The 20,045-nt window shown below is 39.9% G+C and overlaps 1 protein-coding gene across 1 annotated transcript in view; it reads right to left on the reverse strand.

Annotated features, from left to right (window-relative positions):
- Positions 1-14,903, reverse strand: part of SKAP2 (src kinase associated phosphoprotein 2) — a 121,095-nt gene extending 106,192 nt beyond the window's left edge. The window contains exons 1-3 of the mRNA XM_059818837.1: positions 14,855-14,903; positions 3,879-3,984; positions 1,503-1,528 (exon numbers count right to left, since the gene is read on the reverse strand). Of these exons, the coding sequence (XP_059674820.1) occupies positions 1,503-1,528; positions 3,879-3,984; positions 14,855-14,903 (181 nt within the window). The remainder of the gene's footprint in view (positions 1-1,502; positions 1,529-3,878; positions 3,985-14,854) is intronic.
- Between the last annotated feature and the right edge of the window lie 5,142 nt (positions 14,904-20,045).

The raw sequence follows: 20,045 nt of genomic DNA on the forward strand, positions 1-20,045 counted from the left end.
ATCTCATCTTTATTAATAATTTGTTGAATCAGAAAAATTCTGAATCAAATTGCCAATGAAGAAAGTAAATAGACTAGAATTTTCTTGACCTTCAAAAAAAGTAAACTAGTAAATGCAAACTCTGCTTTTTGTAGACAACTCATGTTTATTAGAGAGTCTCAGAATTAGAGCCTCAGAAGGTTATTAAATCTTCAAAAACATGCTCTTCAGAAAGTCAGATGCATTTGCAATGGAACAACCATCCTACCAATTTCATATTAGTCATTTTCTTAATAAAATAACATTTGACTTTTCCACCCTTAAAAGGTGAGGAAGAAAACTACATTTTAACTTCAGTAAGAGTGCTGAGGTGCAATATAAAAAAAAAAAAGCAAATTGTTTTAATACGATTTTCAAAGAATCACATAGTTTTGAGTTTACAAAATCTTGGCAACCTTTGGGAAGTTTCAAGTTGTATTTTCTCTTTCAGTTGAACTGTTATGTCTATACAACTTGATTTAATCAGGGATAAGAAATGTACTAACTTGTTGTGCCTTGTTATAACGTTACTTGCCTAATACGACTTACATACTTTTACTTTTATCAGGAGTCACACTGTAGCCTACACATTTGAACCTCCTTGTCCAGAAACAGACAGTTCTTCAACCACTGCAAAAAGTGAAGCTTTGCCTAGGCTTTTTTGACCTCACACTGTGACCCTCATACCAGCATCCACAGGCTATAGGTCATGACCTCAAGAATTAGCATCATGGAAATAAGAGCCCTTCCAGGTTTAGTTACAGAACAGAACACTGTAGCAACTAACTTCTCAGTCTTTTCTAAACTGAACTCTGCAGCTTTGTTTTAACTCCACTAGAAGACAATAGATAACCCACACTTCAGCCTTCATTACTCACATACTAAATCGTCTCCTCTCCAGCTAAAGGTCTGAGCTCCCACTGCACTATGAAAACATTCATTCAGTGCAGATCGAAAGCCAATATCATATTGCCACTGGATGATCCTATTAAAAGGTTAAAGCAACATCGCTATGGAGTTGAAGACTTTTGCAATGTTAAGAAAAAAGGCTGAAATAAGTTATCCCTATTAACATTTTATCTCCTAAGCAGGCTTTTTTGCATACACTGCCTCTGAAAAAAAAAAAAAAAAGAAACCTGCATCACATGGTCTTTCGCAATGCTAAGCTATTGCTAATTAAGCCAGACAGAACAAGCTCTATTTATATAAAATTCTGAACCATATTTCTAAACTCATCTGCTCATCAGTAAGCGTTCTCAGACGTGTTTAACGAAGGAAAAGAGACCTAGCTTTGAGCGACGCTTCAGCGAGAACTTCGCAACTGGGAGGCTTTTTCCCGCTTTCCTCAGCAGGGGGAGCAGCCCCCTCGGCCTCCAGAGGCAGCGCGGGCACGGCCCCGCACCGCCACCGCCGGCGGGTCCGCCGAGCGCCCGTCAGCGGGCAAAAGCACACCGGGGTGGGGGACAAAAATGCGTGAGATTTACCTTTATCCCGGAATTCTTGAGGATAACTGCAGAAAGAAGAAGAAACAACATCAGGCAATGCACACTTGCACGGTACTAGAACACAGCGTAGAACAATCACTAGTTTCCAGCAAGTTTGTAGTTGAAACTTGGCGCTGCCAGTCTTCCTTTGTAATTTTTAAGACTGTAGTTTTGGCTAAAGTACTTACTCAGTTTTTCTTTTGCCTTTGCAGTTGAGAGAATCCCCAGTCCCTTCAAAGAAGACTTGAACAAAACCACACTCAGATAGAGCAGCCTTTTCTAGGAATATACATCTACTCAGATATCTTAAGGTATAAACATACAAAAAGCACCTTTAATTTCAGTAAACCTTCTAAATGATAATATATTCAAGAATTTTTGTGCACAAGTAACAGCCACTAAGCATTCTTTAAAAATAACATGGTAGGTCAGCGGGGAAAAAAAAAAATCTACAAATAGTGGTTTCAGTTACAGTAATCTATGAAATCCAAATGAAAAAGTATCAATAATTAACCAGAAACTAAAAAGTTAATGCATGCCTAAATAAAAAGATCATTTTCAAAGAAGATTTCAACTTATTTAATGCCTAAAAAAAAAAATTCTGTCTTCCCAGAGGGGAAAAAATATTGGGTCTTCAGAGCTAAATCCTGATATTTCAGAAACAAAAATAATCATAGGATACAGTTTGATGTGTAAAGATAAATAATTGGGACAGAGTTACCTAAAATGGCATCTCAAGCAGCATGCATGGACTACAGTTTACGTGAAAAGAAGAGTATTTCACCAGAACTAACTGGCAAATAAAATGCAGCTGCCAAGACCATCTTTACAGACAATAAGCAGTAGTGTGTGTAACAGGCTAGTCAGTAAGGAGATGCTTACAAGTAAGGAGCAGGATAGAAAGGGAGGGAGGGTCTAGGGATAAGAAACTGAGAAATGCAAGCAGAGATAAAAGGCCAGATCTAAGAAATCCTGCGCAGCAAGTAGCGGTAATAGTTAGGCACAGCCCAATATGTGAGATGTGAAAATCAAAAATGACTACAATGTGCATATATTTTGTAGCCTGCGTGAAAAGCAAAACACTGTTAACAGTGAATAATATTACAGGAAACAAGGAAGGAATTAAAAATTAAAATAAGACTTGAAATCATGGGATCATGTAAGTGAATAGCAAAGGATTCAGTGTCAACTGTGCTCATAAGTGCAGATTCCCTCCTTTGATATTTCATCATCCAAAAAAACATAGTTGAGTCATAAGACTGAAGAAAAAAGTCAGTAGTGCTGTATCTGCAAGTCATCTGTACAGTCCCAGTTAGCTCAATAACCCAGAAGGGGAAGCACAAAAACAAAGAAAATCCTGGTTCCTTAAAAAAAAAAAAAAAAACCACAACACCGAACACCCACACCACAAAACAGGAGTAGTAGTTCCCTAAGCATTTACAGCCTGAATCAAAGGCATACAAATCTTCAATTACAAGATTTTGGGACACATCTCATGCCTTCCCGCAGTTAGCGTGATACAAAGAATGATACCTTTGTCATATGACTGTGCCGTCTTTGAAATTGTAAACAAGTTGCCACAGAGGCAGGAGCATGTCATCAAAGCAAAGGTTAGGAGACATCCAACAGGAGTGATCAGTAGAGAAACACTTCGGAAACAACAATGGGAAAAGAACAACAAGTACTAGATTATATCATAGTTGATTAGAGTTGTAAGAAATGAGATTTTGCAAAGAAAACTGTGTAGCACAAATAAAACTACAGGCAAATCTCTTTAGCCAAATTGTTTGACTGAAATTAAAACATAATAGAACAGAGTCTCAAATCATACCTGGTATTAAAAAAAACCAACATACCCACAGCCCTCTGCTTGGCCTGTCATAGTACTTCACTATTTTAACACTACTGAAACAAACTGATGATCTATAAATAGTTTCCAGTTTCAATTTTCTATTACAGACAGAGCTAAACAACAGAATATACAGTAAAGCAAAGTCAACATTGAATTATGCTGTTTTACACCAGCTGAGTATGACAACAGGAAGCTCATTCATATTCTCTGTGCATTATATTTCTCGTATTTTAATGAATCTTACCAAAGCGGAGGTGAAGGCAAGCTCTACCCAACCAGCTTGCAATCAGAGATCAGAATATTACAGCAATTTAAATGGGACAAATCCTTATGTTCCCATTTCTTACCAAATTGTAGCAGCTTCAAGAAAGATATAAAGAGTTGAACCCATGCAGATTATTTGACAAAACCAGGACCTAGACATTTTTAATTGTTAATATTGTTAAAGGTTATTAAAAGATTGTAAAAACTTAAGTTATCAGTAAGTGACTTTATAACATGTTAAAGTCATGAAGCTCACTTACCTTGCCTTAACATCTTTTATCTTCTTAAGAAGAACTTCCCTTTTTTCTTTTGCTTTCTTGGATAGATTTTCTCCTTTTAGCGTTTGGGAAATAAATGTGTCAACATCTAAATAAAGAAGAAAAAAAAATACACCTCAAAAACAGATAAATGCTGCTGTAATGAGTTTGTCCCGATACCACTGTGAAAAAACTAAGCAATTATTTTCAGGCCTACACACAGTGTAGTTAACAGGCATTTCAGATTCTAAATGGGATACATTTGTTCTCTGATCTACTTATGCTTAGCACAGCAAATCCTATGGTGACATTTGATTCTTGCTCACTTAATTATGCCACATAAGTCCTAATAAATTGCAGTACTATAACAATTACTTTCCATCACCTAAAGTAAGGGATAAAGCTAAAACATGGAAAGAGCCTTTATGCATGTATTACTGCCATGTTATTTCAGAAGTTCAAGTTACAAAAATGGTTGAGTAATTCATTATTTCAGCAATAACGCCTACCCAGCTACTAATATAGGTCACTTACTGGTTATGGCATTTTCAAATGTTTTCACATTGCCTCTGAACTCCCTACTTGACTAAATGTTCGTATCAGAAGTCTTAATTCTGCAAACAATTAGGTAGGCACAATAAGCATATCGAAGGAGTCAAGCCCAAGTGTGTACTTGAAGTTAAGCATATCTGCACTTGTAAAATCACAAACTAAGGCTCTAACCTCCACTGTATTTTTTAATTCTTATACAGAAGATACATTTATACAGTCATGTAGAATCAAAGTATTCCATAAATTTACCATGGTTCTTCATAATATAGTAAATATCCATTCCTTAGGATAAAACCAATGCAGTGGCTGAGGATTTGGGGGAGCGTAACTCCTCCAGCAGTATGTTTTCTTGGTTAACAAAAATAATTGCCAAAACTAACTGTAAAAGTTTCTTGTAGTTACCAATTAACATATGATTATCCTGAAAACTGTAAAGTAGAAGTACAACCAAAAAGTCCTGCTTGTTAGCTTAAATTTCTCAGCTGTATGGATAATAACTGTTCAGTGAATAAGGGAAAGCATACATAAGTCACACACCCCCACATGGTGCCTGCCCCCCGCCCCCCCCCCCCACACACACACTTTAGCTCAATCTGTGTGGATGCAAATAGATACAGATAGTACTATTTTAATCCTGTAACTTTTCAAATCAGATGAGACATTCCATTTTCATAAAGAAATACAAAACAGCCAATTGAGTACTCAAACGTTTGCATGCAAAAGCTTACATTTTAAAACATCAAATGAATTTTTACTGCCGATTTCCTAACTGAAAACCTTAATTGCCTGCTTTTTTCTTTATAAAACAGAAGTTCAACAGAAACATATCCCAGTTTATATCACATGCTGCAAGAAAACAAATTAAGTCAAAAGTTACTCTTTGAGAACACTAGCATAGCTATTACAAAGGTGTCATTCTTTATAAATAATTTACTGGATTATTATTTAGATGTTTAGATTGCTGTCTTTACATAATGTGGCAAAAATCTTCATTTTTTAAAGTATTTTAGAGTTCTGAAGATTGATATTGTTCCCCCTCCCCATAAGAGAAGCGAAGCTTCCCCATTACATTTTCCAAAGCAGTCCTGAAGGGGGGGGGGAGGACGACCCACACTCAGTTCTATGGCATTCCTTCTATAAAGGGACAGAAGGAAAGGCACTTAACATGGGTATTAATGAATCCTCCAGACACACCCCCAACCGCCTCTCTAGTGTACACCAAGCATCCCTGCAAACTTTTTGTCCTAACTCACAGAAAATTTATACACCTTCATAAATTCCAGTGATTGTAACTTCCGATCAGGCAGGCAAATGAGGACCCACACAATCCAAAGACATAGGCAAACCACAAAACTTAGGTCAAAAAACCTGATAACTTTTACTAGTGAGGACAAAAAACAAAACCATCAATGGTTTTTCTCTCAGTGAGACTCAACAGGATCTTCCAGTACAGACCAACCCTTCACTCCAGGAGGGACAGGCTGATTAAGTATTTGTTCCTTCATACTTTTTACATATTTATTTCAAAAATTAGATAGCAGCTTCAAAGTCCTACCTGGGCAACAATATGCAAAAGCTTAAAGGAATTAGTCACGTTTATAAACAAGGAGCGATGCTTGCACAGTAATCTTTGGACTCTAATTAATCACAGAACTTTGTTTCAAAAGTCTTAATTTAAACTCAGTGGGCTTCTTTACTTCTTGGAAAAGCTCAAAATCCAGCTGACAACTTTGATGTCTCAGGTTTTGACTGGCTGTCAAAGCTTTTTTCAAATACAAATGTTGAGATAACACAACTAACGAGTATGTGAGGAAGAGAAACAAAGTTATCATAATCAAGAATTACTACTTCTGGCTTAAAATACACTGTAGATACAAAAATTTGAGGATGAACTACATTGCTGACAGAATCTGTTCTTTTCTGGAAAAGCTTGGACTTCAAAAGCAGAAATAATGCAGAATTTTCAACCATGGAGGGACAGGGTAGAAGTAGATGCTCCATTTATTCTCAGCGTAAGTAGATAATGAGTTGGAGGAAAGGCGGGAAGGAGAGAGACAGAAAGAGAGCAAGCATGCAGAAGATCTGATAAGTTTGCGTTTCTAAACAGCAGCAGCAGTTACAGAGAAGACATGCCAGGCATGGCTTCCCTCTCCCGTGAGACTGTAAAACAAGTTCTCTGAGCTTAGGTATCCACAAACAGAATGCACTGTACTCATCATGGAATACTATTACTTCCATATGTCCAGAGAAAGCATATAGCTTGATTCATCACAAAACCAGACCTGAGGTACACATGATCTTCAACAGGATACTAAAGAAGCAACATACTTAAAAATTACACATAACTATATCGTAGATTTTCTTGTCTACTCACAATTGCACAGAATGTTATATATCTTGTTGTAAATCCATCCAGGATGTGCCAGACATACATGAGATCAATAACTTATCCTAAGCTCCTCTGGACAAGAAGCAAGAAAGTTATTTAAGTTACGATCACGTCTTCACTACCTGTACTTCCACACTGTGGAAGAGTATGGAAGGAGCAATCCTTGCTGTTAGAGAAAGCTTCATCACTGGCTTAACATAAAGGAACATTCATGCAATTTCTATGACATTCCACAAAGTGGAACAAGAACAGAACTCAGGACTTCAGTACGACAGATGCAAGTCTCATACAGGGAACTTCACACATAAGCAGCAAAATTTACCCATTTCTCACCGCTATTCTAGTCACTTACTTACTCTTCCTTCTCCAGGATCATCCAAAACTTGCTCTCTCCTCTGCTAGTTTAATGCGGTACAGAAAAGGAGAGTGTAAACTACTAGTCAAAACCACTTGAGTGTAGGCATGTTTCTTTCATGCTTCAGTAGCAGTTGGTCCATTGAGGAATTTAAAAAGTAATAAAAGATAAACTCCAAAAAGAAAACCTCTTGGAACAGATTTCTGACTTAAAAGCACTTTTACTAATCAGTTACCACACAACAAACAAAACAAATTATCTATTTCCATAAATTGTTTCTAACAAACTAAGCAGCTATTTAGCAGCTATCACACATTGCAGAGACTCAGCTGTTTCCATTGAAAACACTAAAATTTCAAAGAGAAATAAACTCTGGAAACATATTCAACACGTCTTAACTTTTTTTAAGCTTGCGCATTACTGTCTGATAGTTTGATAGTTTGAATATCCGTATTTGTTGCTCTGTTTCTTGAAGGTCATGATTTTAACTTTGTCTGAACCATACCTCAGAGAAATTATTTGCCTCCAGAAATGAACAATAGCTGCTGAACTGAAAGATATGATTGATACGATCCACTCACAAATTGCTCTGTCAATAGAGGTTACAAACTGACAGAAAAGGGAAGGCATGCTAGTCTAGCTCTGTCCACCGGCTCATACAGTTCAAAGCTTAATTGCTGTTTCATACAACAGTCAAAAGCTGAAAAGCCATTTTAATTTCATTTTCATCTACATTCCTTTTACAAGGAAAAAAGTTATCATTTAATTTGCTTTTCATTGTTAAAACATTTTGTGGTTCTCATTACTTCCATGACTATAAACAGACAACATGGCAGGTTTTTCATCGTTTTAATTCTTTGGGGCTATTTTCTTTAATGAAGGCTGAAACTACACAGATGGGCTTTTTCAAGAATGTTGTAAATTTTTAGCCCAAAGCAAGTGCTGCGTTAAAGAGTGCTAATCATAACAAATCATAGCACTTTTGTTGTTTACAGGGCTTAATACTGTGATTGTAATAAACATACTTAGGACAGAACTACCTCATTTTTGTGTCAGGGTGGGCCAAACAGACTCTCATAGAGGCACTCAAACTGTGCCCTGTGTCTTCCTTTCTCCGCTCCTCCAGTTGATAAACAAAATGCTGTCTATCACATTATCAAAAAGTTAGTCACGTCTTCATCACCTGATGAGTTCATGCCATTCAAACAACAGAGAACAATTAGAAACTGGTGATGACATAGGTGTGTTTCCACTCACATGGCAGGGTGCGCACGCAGCTCCCTGTCCGTGACCCAAGGAGAATGCAGGCTCCTGTTTCAGGGCTGTACACGCATCCATCATATGACAAGGGACACTTGCATGGGGTCACCTGGCGGATGCACTGCCAGTCACACAAGAAGGGAGTGGCAGGTCAGCAGAACATTTCCTCCAGCCACCAGACTTTTCCCATCTCTCTCCTCTGCTTCAAGGACTAAGAGAGCCAGAAGCCAGCTGCCAGCCAGAGAATTTTGTAAGGTAGCTGCAAGCTAGGCACATTTGTGCACACACACTGTCCAAAGGTGACCAACATTAAACAAACTGCCGTGTATCTTTCAGCTTTACATGGGCTGGCATTAGAAAGCAATTAATTAACTTGATTTCAAAGTTTTCATGCAATTCATTAATAGGGAACAGGTATGAATACAAATTATCAAGCAGTATCTGTGACTGCCTGTCCTCTTGAATCAACAAATACTTCTGCTCTCCCCCTTCCTTCCCAACTATATTTAAAAGTCTCTCTCCAGAGTTTGCTAAACTCTCTTTTAAAAATATATATATATACTTATACAGAAACAGAACACATGATGTAAAATAAAAGTGACTGACACTCTAAGATGTCTAAAAATTGATTCAGCCTAACACGTAGGAGAGCATTCCTTTTAGTGCAAAGTCCTGGAAAGGAAAGCCTTTAGGAACTGCTGTACCTTAAATCCCCAAAAGCAAGGGTATCTTGCCATGTTGCCACATACAAAGTGAGTATCATGACAAACGTTGACGCTCAACAGTTTCATTGGTGATTTAGAAAGCAGAAGTACAACCAAACTACTAAGACTCCTCAAATGAAGTAAATAGATAAGACAACTCTTTTAAAAAGTTAAAGAAAAAAAGATTATAATCAAGGATATCTAATCTCAAGATATATCTAACCCCATTGGCTGTGTAGTTCAGCATCCTCTCTCTACATTAAAGAGGTGAGAAAAGATCAAGCTGTAACATATTAAGCATATCATGAAAAAAAACACACCAGTACAAATCATGATCAAGTTACAAAGTGATTCCAAATGAACTATAATAAAGAAATGTTAAGGATTAACCTAAAGATTTACACTGTATGCCACATTATGCTGCATCTATTGTGGTTTGTTGACATACGATTATGAAAGAAACGTAAACCCAGTCAGATGAGAAAGATAGACTCCACGTTAATTGAAAAAGACAAACTAAGTGAATGATGAGTATATAAAAAATAGCCTATGCCATTTTTATCACCCATATATGACACTTATTCTCAAATTTATGGCAGAGACAATTGAACTATGTTTCAAATCACTGGAGGTTCTTTCTTACCAGGAATGCCTCTGTGCATTTTTTCACCTCACTGTTTCTATTCTTATTCCATTACTATTGAAATACATATATATTACCAAAGCTGTAAATACATTTCTACTTAGAAGATGTCTACAGTAATCACCCTGGTTTATCTTGTAAAGATGGATTCTTCAGCAAGAACCAGCATTCATTAAAGCCTTGGAAACATCAAAATGATCCTTAAAGAGTAAAGTTTTAAACAACAATATCCTTTTAAAATTGAAACAGACAATGAAGAAGAGCTACACTGTACCTAGGTGGCTTTTCCTATGACAGGAATGTAAGGAGCAAGTCCAGCAACAACTGACAAGGAGGTCAAAAAAGGACAGTTGTTATCTGGGCATCAGGGGTAAATATAACTACTGTAGTGCCCAAAAATAAAAGGGCACAAAAAATAAACACATACACTGGATCCACTGTCTTGTAGTTTTCTTGCCTTACCCTCTTCTGCATACTGTTGCCAGGATGCAACTAAACAAGTGGGCAAACAATATTAATTTGAAGCAAAAATTAGAGGAATCACATTGAAAAAAGGCAATTTGGGCAATATAACCAAGCATTTAAACAAACTGAATAATATCTGGGTGGAAACAGTCTCCAGGGCAATAACATTAGTTTCCGTTTAGTTTTGGGTTTTTGTTTAGTAGAACAAGGAAAATAGATATTGGAACTGGATATAAGATTCCATATGAACTGGAGAAAGAGTTTTATTTCATTTTCATAGCAAAATTCTCTGTAACTTTTAAAATATGAATACAGAAGATTCAAACTGAAAATACTGCAAAGTGTGAAAGGAAAACTGAATTACCAGGAAAACTGGACCCTTACTGTAGGTACAGATGTCACGACGATAAGAGGGAAAATATATAAATGATACATACATCTAATGATCATGACACCATCAAAAAACCAAAGAATTCTTAACTGCTCCAACTAAATCTCCATTACTGAAAAAACTCAAGATTATTTTTTTTTCCCTCCAATCAAAATGACTGAAGCAACCAGTCTGATTTACATTACAGGAGAAATAATATGCCTCTGGGGACGAAGCAGACTCTGAAATCCTTCTCAGCTATGGACAAGCCAAAACTTAAAGTGTGCATCAAAGAGTAAGGAAAAATAAAAATGAGCAGGCCTCCAACAATCTACATAACCAATAATAATTTGACAGCAAGGAAAAAAAACCCCCAACATCCCACTTTGGCAAACACCTACAAAAAGGTCCTGAACATATAAACATGACAGAGGATACCTTCTCAAAAGAAGAAAAGACACAATGGGGCTGGGCTTCCTTCACTAAATTCCAAAATCTCAAGCACCATCTGGAAGATGAAGAGACACAGGTAGGGAACGAAGAAGTTACATACACTACCACACACCTCCCAGGTGTGAAGAGGGAGATAAGAGAGTAACAAAATTACTTTCTCCTCCCACCAGAAGTTCAACTCATGACCAGAGGACCCTGTTACTGTCTCCAGTGTTTCTTGAACAAGTCAAAGAAGAGAGCATGGGATTGTGAAATCCCAACAACCCTCTGCAATAAGCCCACTGCCACACTGACCTTTCCCCTTCAACTTTACAGAAACAGCTTCCTCCTGTTTCCAGCTAATGCAGTTAGCCCTGAGCTGAAGCTGTGCTTCTGCCTGGAACATTTCAGCGCCACTGACATCCAACTATAATGACCCTGCCAGCATGTGTGACAGAATTTGTTTTTGCGTTAAAGATATAATATTGTTTAGGTTCAAAGTAAAGCACTCACAAGTCAGAAAGTTTCCTGTGCAACTTGAATTCATCCCCTGCTGTGTTTATTCCCATTATCATCATGTTTAACTACAGGAGCACTTAGTATGTTTTCCAGTAGGACCCCTACTTGTTCAGCATAGTGGGTGGACGGTACTCCAACAATCAATCAAAGCTAAGCAGGGATAAGGAAATCCGTATGATCACTCCTCCACTTGTTGCAGAAGTAGAAAATAGTAGGCAAAAAGACCAAGGAGAAGAGGAAGAGCACAATATTTATGAGATTTTGTATCTGTCACTGCCTCACTGCTATGTGAATATCAGGCTAAAAAATAGGTGCTTGTAGCTAGACATTAACTGCATGTTCTCAACAGAACCTGATATGAAGTGCCTGGCACTCGTAATGGCCACTGAATATAGACATCCAACTCACATTATTTCCTGGTGAAACCAGCACAGCATGGAGGCAGGTAAATTTGAATTCTAATTCTGTTCCACCATTGATTATTTTTTGCGACCCCAGATCACATCTTGTTTATTACACTAATTTTACCGATGGGAAAACAATATTCCCTCATCCCAAAGAGGTGCTGAATCAATACTTGTGAGCCATTAAAACAATACATTAAGAAGCATCCGTGAAGAAGAACATACAGAAATTAATAACTATCTACTCACTGCAGTCTTTGTATTGTGTAATAGTTGCTTAATGAATAGTAAAGATATTACAGAGCTCCCTTCCTTCTTCCATTACCACACATCTTCACTACATGAATAGTTTGAGCAAAAGTAATTATGTGGTCTCCTGCTTCAAGATTACCAGAACTTAAACATATCAGAGAAAGAACTGCTCATACAATCTTAATTACTCTAGTTTCTAACTTTCACGCACTTGGCTGGTAACCTAAGGAGGGGAAAAAAAAAAAAAGAAAAAAAAAAGGAGAGGTTAATATACACAAACTGTAGAAAGTAATGCCATATTTTTTTAAAACGGAAGCAGGTTATTGAATTTTTACATTGTATAACCATAATTATCCTTACATTTGTTTCCCTTTGATAATTCTGCAAGTAAGAATTAAAAGTTACAAACTATTAGTTGTTCCTCATTACCCCATCTCCACCCTGGTGGATTTCTGCTTACTCCATAATTACACTGTCATAAAACTAACAGGTGTTAAGCTCATTTTGCATTGAGTCCCAAAACAAAATTGCGTGTGAATGCAAATGAAGTTGAAAATATTATTGTTACAATTGTGGAGATGTATTACATAGCATTTATGCTACCATAATAATGAAATAATGAAAGATTTAAAGACCATTAGTACATCATTCCATTCCCTTCTTAACTTCAGTTCTATAGACAGCACTAAAGAAATCATCTCATTTTCTTCCAGAAAAGCTGAAGCTGTACACACTGTACAAACACTAGATACCCGTACATAACTTCGGCCATTGATCATAGTGACTCTGAAAGAATATATACACATCTCCCTTGAGGGAAAATAGATGTTCTCAGTTTCACTTCAAAATACAAACTTTTGTATCACTCTTTCCAGAGCAGACTGGATAAGGATGGGGAGAAGGACAAGTTGTGTAAATGAGGCACCATGACCAAAAAAAAAAAAAAAAAAAAAAAAAAAAAAAAAATCACAATCTGGAACAATCCCATCTGCATCACACCCTCCCCCTCAAAAAAATCCCTAAAAGCACTTAAAACATTGAAGAGTTTCAAGATCAGCTTCACCCAGTGAAAATAGCTCTGAAACAAACACACACACACTTCATGTGATCACAAGCTCCAGAATACAGTAATACCCCAGAAAATACCAAGGTTTGGAAAGGAAAGGCTCTCTAAGGCTAATATTTAATTTTTTTTAAATTATTAAGACACTATGCCATGATAAGAAATCATCAGAAGCCTTCCTTTTTTCTGGTGGCCTTTCATGCAGATTTTATTACAGATGGTATAATCTGCAAATAATGGACTTAAAAACAGTAGTTAGGAAAACACTTAAGACAGTTGGCAGAAGTGCTTTAAAGATGAGAAGATCTGGTAAGAGCAATATGTTTCAAGCACTAACTCTTATAATCAAAGTGTTAAAAAAAGAACCATCTTCAAAGGTGATGAGCTACACTAGAGTCTAGCAGGTGCACAGCCATGAAATTGAGTACTTGATTTCAGAGGGAAGATTTTGAAAAGCATGGGTAACTTGAATGACTTAGAGCTACCCAAGTTCCTGTGGCAGAAACAGAAGTTATGAAAAGAAGCGTACTCCCACTGAAACTGAAATTGTTTCAGGATAGCAAAGCCTTTTATGAATTCTTCATAAAGACAGAGGAAATCCCAAACCAGAAATATGCGATTTATTTTAATGAACAACAAAAAATAAATTTAAAAAAAGGAAATACAAGTCTTGAACATAAAAAACAACACCGGTACTTTTACGTGCCGATTAACACTATTGCTGAAAACCTTTCCTGGTGAGAAGTCTTCCCATTCCTATGCTCCAATGTAACCGTAAGAGTGCGGACAGTCACAGACGTATTTGGCTGATACGACAATTTGCCAGCCGTTCAGTAACATCGTAGTTCACGTCGATGACATTAGCCTCAGCTGTTTAGCGGGGAAGTTTTTTTAATTTTTCCAGTTAATTGGGGGGAACGGCGCTGGTGGCACCAGAACCGCGCGGCTGAACTCCCGACGGCACCTGCCGGGCCACTGACACGCCCTGAGGGGGAGACACTTTCACCTGGTGGCGCCGCGGTCAGCTCGGCGGCAGGAACACGGCCCCGGGGCCTGCCCGGCCTCCGGCTCCTCCCACACACGCGTGTCAGCAGAGGACTCTCACACCCCTGCTGCGGCTCCCCACAGGTCCCAAACGCCTCACCCCTGCCCAGAGGCGGATGGGGGCCCGCCAGCGCTCAGCCGCAGCACGACGGCCCGGCCGGGAGCGGGAACCAGACCTCTCTCCTTCCCCATTTCGGGTGCGCCCAGCCGCCGCGGGGAAGGGAACGGCAGCGCCGCGCCAGAGGGCTGCCGCCGCAGCGGCACAGGGGGAGGAAGTAACCGGGGGGAGGAACTGGCGGGGAGAGGGAACCCCCGCGCCCATGAAGTGGAAGCGAGCGCCCAGCGGCCGCTGAGGAGCGCTCCGCCGGGGCTGCGGCACAAGGGGCAGGCCCTCCCGCCAGCCCCGGCTGCCCCGGCCCGTCACACCCCCCGCCGGCCCGCCCCCCTCGGCCTCCCCTCCGCCCTGCTCACCGCCCGCCCCCGGGGAAGCCCTCCCTCTTTCCCTCCCTGCTGGCGGCTGGCCTTACCTGCCAGGAGGCTGCAGACCTCCTCGGGGATGGCGAGCGCGCCCTGCATGCTGAGGGCGGCGGGGGGCAGCCGGGAGGCCGGGAACACCCCGCGGGCGGGGCTCGACAGCTCGCCCCGGCCCCAGCCCCGGCGCCGGCCCCGCCAGGGAGGAAGCGAAGGCCCCGCCCCCCGGCCGCAGAGGCACGGCCGCGAGGCGCGGGGGCGGAGCTTCGCTTCATGGGGCGGGGCTTCATAACAGTTCACGCCGTCCCGCCGCGCTCCGGAGCCGCGCATGCGCTTCATCCCCCTCCCGATGTTTATACCCGCTGCTGGGAGTTCCCCCCTCAGCAACGCCCCCGCCACGAGGGACTGCCTCCTACGTGACCGCTGCCAGCAGCCATTTTGCGTGAGGGCACGGTGCAGGCCCGTTTCTCTTGCCAGAATCGAACATGGCGCTCAACGTCAGTCATCTACTCGCTTCGCCCCGAAGCCCATGAGAAGTTGACTATTGGATGAGAATGCCCGGAAGTTACTCTCTGATTGGTCCATTGATTGTCCCGCCCAAGCGTCAGGCCCTTCCCAAGCCGAGGGCGGGCGGCCCCGGTCTCCTCTCACAGGGGCGGGCGGTGTCGCGGAGGGGTCGGTGGCTATGAAGAGTGGTAGATTTTGGATCCAATTTCTTCCAAATATCTTTCCAGCCCTCATTTGGAGCATGGCGCTGACCTTAGGTCGCCTGTTGGCAGGCGGAATGGCGCTGCTGAGGGAACAAGGGAGAGAATGTCGGCCCCGGCATCCAGCAGGAGCCTGCCGGTTCCCCCTCTTCTCTCTTGGCCTGCTGTCATTACCAGCGCCTGGGTTTGGGATAGCAGACCCACCATCATTACCAGTGTCAGGGTTTGGGACCGCAGCCAGACCTCATGCCTCGGCTGTGCATGCACGCGTGTCCCAACTCTTGCAGCTGGCAAAATCCAGCCAGAGAACTTGAGAGGAGGAAATCACATGCACGCACGCGGCATGCAGTGAAATAAGAAATGGAAAGTGAAGCAGTGGGAACAGCCCTATTGGTATTGGCGTCTGTTAGCACAGATGTGTGGGCAGAGGTAGGAAGAGATGCTGTCCCTAAGCAACACAGCTGGGCTGCTGGAAGGGCTGACTTTGTAGAAGTTTTGCTTATGGGGCAGCTTTGATGTATTTTTCCCGCAAATCCCTAGTCGTATGTATTTGGAGCACATCAGTGATGTAATATGTTTAGTGTAGAAATAGTCAAAGTAAACTCTTAGCATGTGCTTCTGTGACCTTGGTGGTTTTGGCTATACCTATGTTATTACTACAGAAAATGTTTGTGTTAGAGCTGCAGTTACGTTAGCACATCTGTGTATCATACCAGTGTAGAAAAGACAGCAAGGAAAAGAAGTTATGTTTATGAAATTTCACCTTTATACCAGTGTAATTATATTAACACTTGTGGCACAGCTGGCAGTACAGCTGTATTAGTCAGGTATTAAACAGTTTCATACGTCTGCTTGATGTAGCTGTGCCAGCTGAAGTCTGCAGTGTAGACGTGGTGTTAGATTATATTGTTCTCCTGACCTCTCACATCTCTTTTAATTACATGGAACAACTCCTTTCAAATACATCTGGGTTTGCAAAGCATTGCAGCTTTATTACCTGATTTTATGGCCATCTTGACTGAAACTCAAGCGGTTAACTAACTGACCTGTGTAATGTTGCATAATGACTTTTATGTTAGTTATCCGATTTCAAAATAAACATGCACACGCATCTGGGTGCATATGTGTATAAATAGATCTTGCCTCTTTATTTGTATAAATGCCTACTCTTCTGGTACCAGAATATGTTTGATTAATTTTTCTGTGTTTGGCAGGGAGGGCTCTTTGAGCTTATGTTAAATTACACGTTTCAGATGTGCAGGCTTGGGAAGCTGCCATAAGGGATGGGAAAACAGCTTGTATTCTAATTTGCTTGCCCTTTTTCAGGTTAATCGTAATCCTACTTTCTTGTGTTGACTTTATGGCTCCATACATTTCTGTTCCAGAAATGAGTCAAGGGTGTCACCTGAACTCTGTTGTAGTCTTTGTTTTGAGATCACTTTTCCTGATAATTTATTCCATATGTTTTCCATTTGTGTGAGCTTTCCCTGAGTTTCAGAACATAAACCGAGAAGAAATAACTTACCTTTATTATTTCCCACCCCCCCATACCCTAGTCACTCTGGTTTTTTCTACTTACTTTTTCTCTTAAAGACCTCCTTGTTGTTGCACTGAAGACCAGCCCATCACACAGTTAGCAAGATTTGTGACCCAGGCCTATTTTAAGCCTTGTTAAGTTCCAGATTTACTCATAGTTCCCTAATTTTTAAATCTACCGCTAATAGGAAGCATAATTCAAAACAGACTCCTTCACTGAAACAAGTCTGGCTTCAGTGCTGTTTCAGCCTGGTTTCTGAGGATTCCACAGCTTGTGCCTCATCAAAACCAGACACACTGCTTCGCCTAATCAGGCCCATAGATCAGGGGTTCTTGATGTGTGGGTAGCAACGCCACAGGGAACACACAGAAGTTTATTGTCCTTCTGTGTAGGGAGAGCTACAAAAACAGGGAGTTCAGGAGGAATAGCATACCTGAATCTGCAGAGAGCCTACAGTAACGCAGCTGTAGGAAAAATAAAGTTTCACATTCAGGAGCAGCATCACCGTTGCCTTGCCCCCCTGAAGAAATCTGACATATCCAGCATTCTGGGAAATCCAGCATTTTTCCATGAAATGTTCGACTTTTCTGCAGCCACGCTTTTAAAACTTAGATTCTAGGAGAAGAAGGAAACAGGACCTGTGCACAGCTGCTGCTTGTTATCTATATGTCCTTTAATAGAAAATTAATTGGATTAGAGTGCATGCTCCCTGCACTGCTCCCTGCACTATTTCATACAGGCAGCAGCGGCCTTGTTGAGGCTGCTCTGTGTCCTTATCTGTTCATCCTGTTGGCTGTCTGTCTTCTTTTGACAGATTGAAAACAAAATAGCTAGTCAATAATCAGAATATTTATATTTTTTAGTTATTTAATTACATTAAACAGTAGTTGGCAAAGATTTCTGGCATGCACATATAGCTGTTAAACGGAAGGAGCACAGACTTTCTTTACAGAAGCACTTCTTTACAAAGAAATGCAAAAACTTCTGGGTTTAAAAATATCAGAAAATTATGTTATTGAATGACAGTGCTATAAACATGACAACTCTTTATGCATTTTGACTGTGTTCGCTGCACTGAAGAAAAGCTGCAGTGCCTCTAATAGTGGAAAAACATATTCTGAACCCTTTGTCCTCTGGCAAAACATCATTAATGTTTTCTTAGGATTTGCTACTGTTGCTCAAGTTAAAATTATTTCCCCACAGGCAGAGATACATTCAGGACATTACAGAAGTTGTTTTGAGAAGAAGTTTTCAGATTAACTTTGAAGCATAAAGAAGAGCTAGTACTCCACATAACAACTCATTAAAATTTCATGTATCCTCTTCTGTTCAGAATCCATCGCCATGAAAGCTTCCTATTTTGCTCTCCTTTTACAGGTATTTTATACAGAAACAAAATCTTTGAAGCATTCAAGTATTGTTTGCACAGTTGGGTTGCATTGGCTGTACTTTGTTAGGATGTGGAAACGGTCTTGCACTTAGAATTCAGCCCATTGAATTCAGCCTGTCGAACATGAGCTGAACACACTCTTCAAGTTCTGGGATGCTTTAATGATCACAAATGGAACTAAAATGTACTCAGTGAGACTGTAACAGTTTTGAATAGTGAGTGCTTGCTTCTTTATTAGTTTATATGATGAAAAATTTCTACAGCAACCTTTTTTCTATGCTGTTTGGAGACTTTGGTGTCACTGTTTCATGTTCTGAGTTACAAAACTGATGTACTTTTCTTTGTGAAGGTGACCTGCCATTTATGGAGTACTTCCCAGGCTGGTACTGTCTTGCTCTGAATGTTACTTTCTGTAAGCCTATCATTTTGAGACCACAGCCTGAGGATAGCAATTCCCAACAGGTTTAAAAACACATGTCAAGAAACACAAGTCATTCCCTTCCCTCTCCATGTTTTCCCAGCTATAGGACCACAGAGAGGTGCTGAACTGAAAAAGATTGAGAATGGTTCCCTAGGTCATTTGCTATGCACCATAGCATCACTACCTCCTCAGCCTTCAGAACTATTAATTTTGATGCTGAAGTCTCCGCCTTTCCAAATAAGGAGCAACAAGGGCGTAATTCTTCATTTTTGCACTTGACTATATTCCAGCAATGTCTAATATTACCTAACTAAGAATTACCTCTGAAACGAAAGATTGGTGTTTACATTATCAAAACTGTAGGATAATAAATATAACTTTGAATGATATTTTCTAAGCATTACATGTTGCAGGAAACATTTTTGCATAAGCATTTCTTTTTACCTGAGCATCCATTAGTTTGTATAGGATTGTGCATTATCCAATATTTTATTAGACAAAAAATTTTTATTAGACAAAAAAATATTCTGTATCTATCTCATCAAGTTCAAGTTCAGTGTCTTGTTTAAGAAAAATTTTATTAAGAAAACTTGTATCTGATAAAGGCTTCAGAGTTTGACTAAGATCCTGTTTTGAGGTGATTTTCCAGCTGGATTGATTCAAATGGAACATCCTGAAAGTTAGTTTTGGCACAGGTGTGAGATTTCAGTGGACATTTTGTCTCACTAGAGTCTATGAAAGCAAGCCAAAGATAACTCCCCAAGTATCACAGAAGACAACCTCTGCTGCTCATCATGCAGATAGTTTCAATGAAGTGTGGAGACGACCAGCTGAATGAGAGTTGCAAGACTAGAGCTCATACTAAATCCGTTTGTTCCTGTTTGTATCTAGCCCTTTGTTCTTAGACATCTTAAAATTAAATACTAAAGGAGTGAAGACTCTTCCTCTCCCCATTTCTCCTCTTCAAGATGTATAGAGATGCCCTGATGGGTCTTCTCCAGCTAAGCATGGTTTTAGGAAGGAAGTGGGGAGTGAAGCTCTGTTTGACTGGAGTTAATAATTAGATCTTACCGAAACTTTTCTATATAACCTTGATATCTAATTAATATTTTGGAGCAATGAAGAGGCTTAATAACTCTGAGGTGAGTAAACATGCATAAACATCCTGTTGCATTCTCCAGAAATAAAAGCA

The sequence above is a fragment of the Gavia stellata genome, chromosome 6 (assembly GCF_030936135.1).
Source record: "Gavia stellata isolate bGavSte3 chromosome 6, bGavSte3.hap2, whole genome shotgun sequence".
Taxonomy (NCBI): domain Eukaryota; kingdom Metazoa; phylum Chordata; class Aves; order Gaviiformes; family Gaviidae; genus Gavia; species Gavia stellata.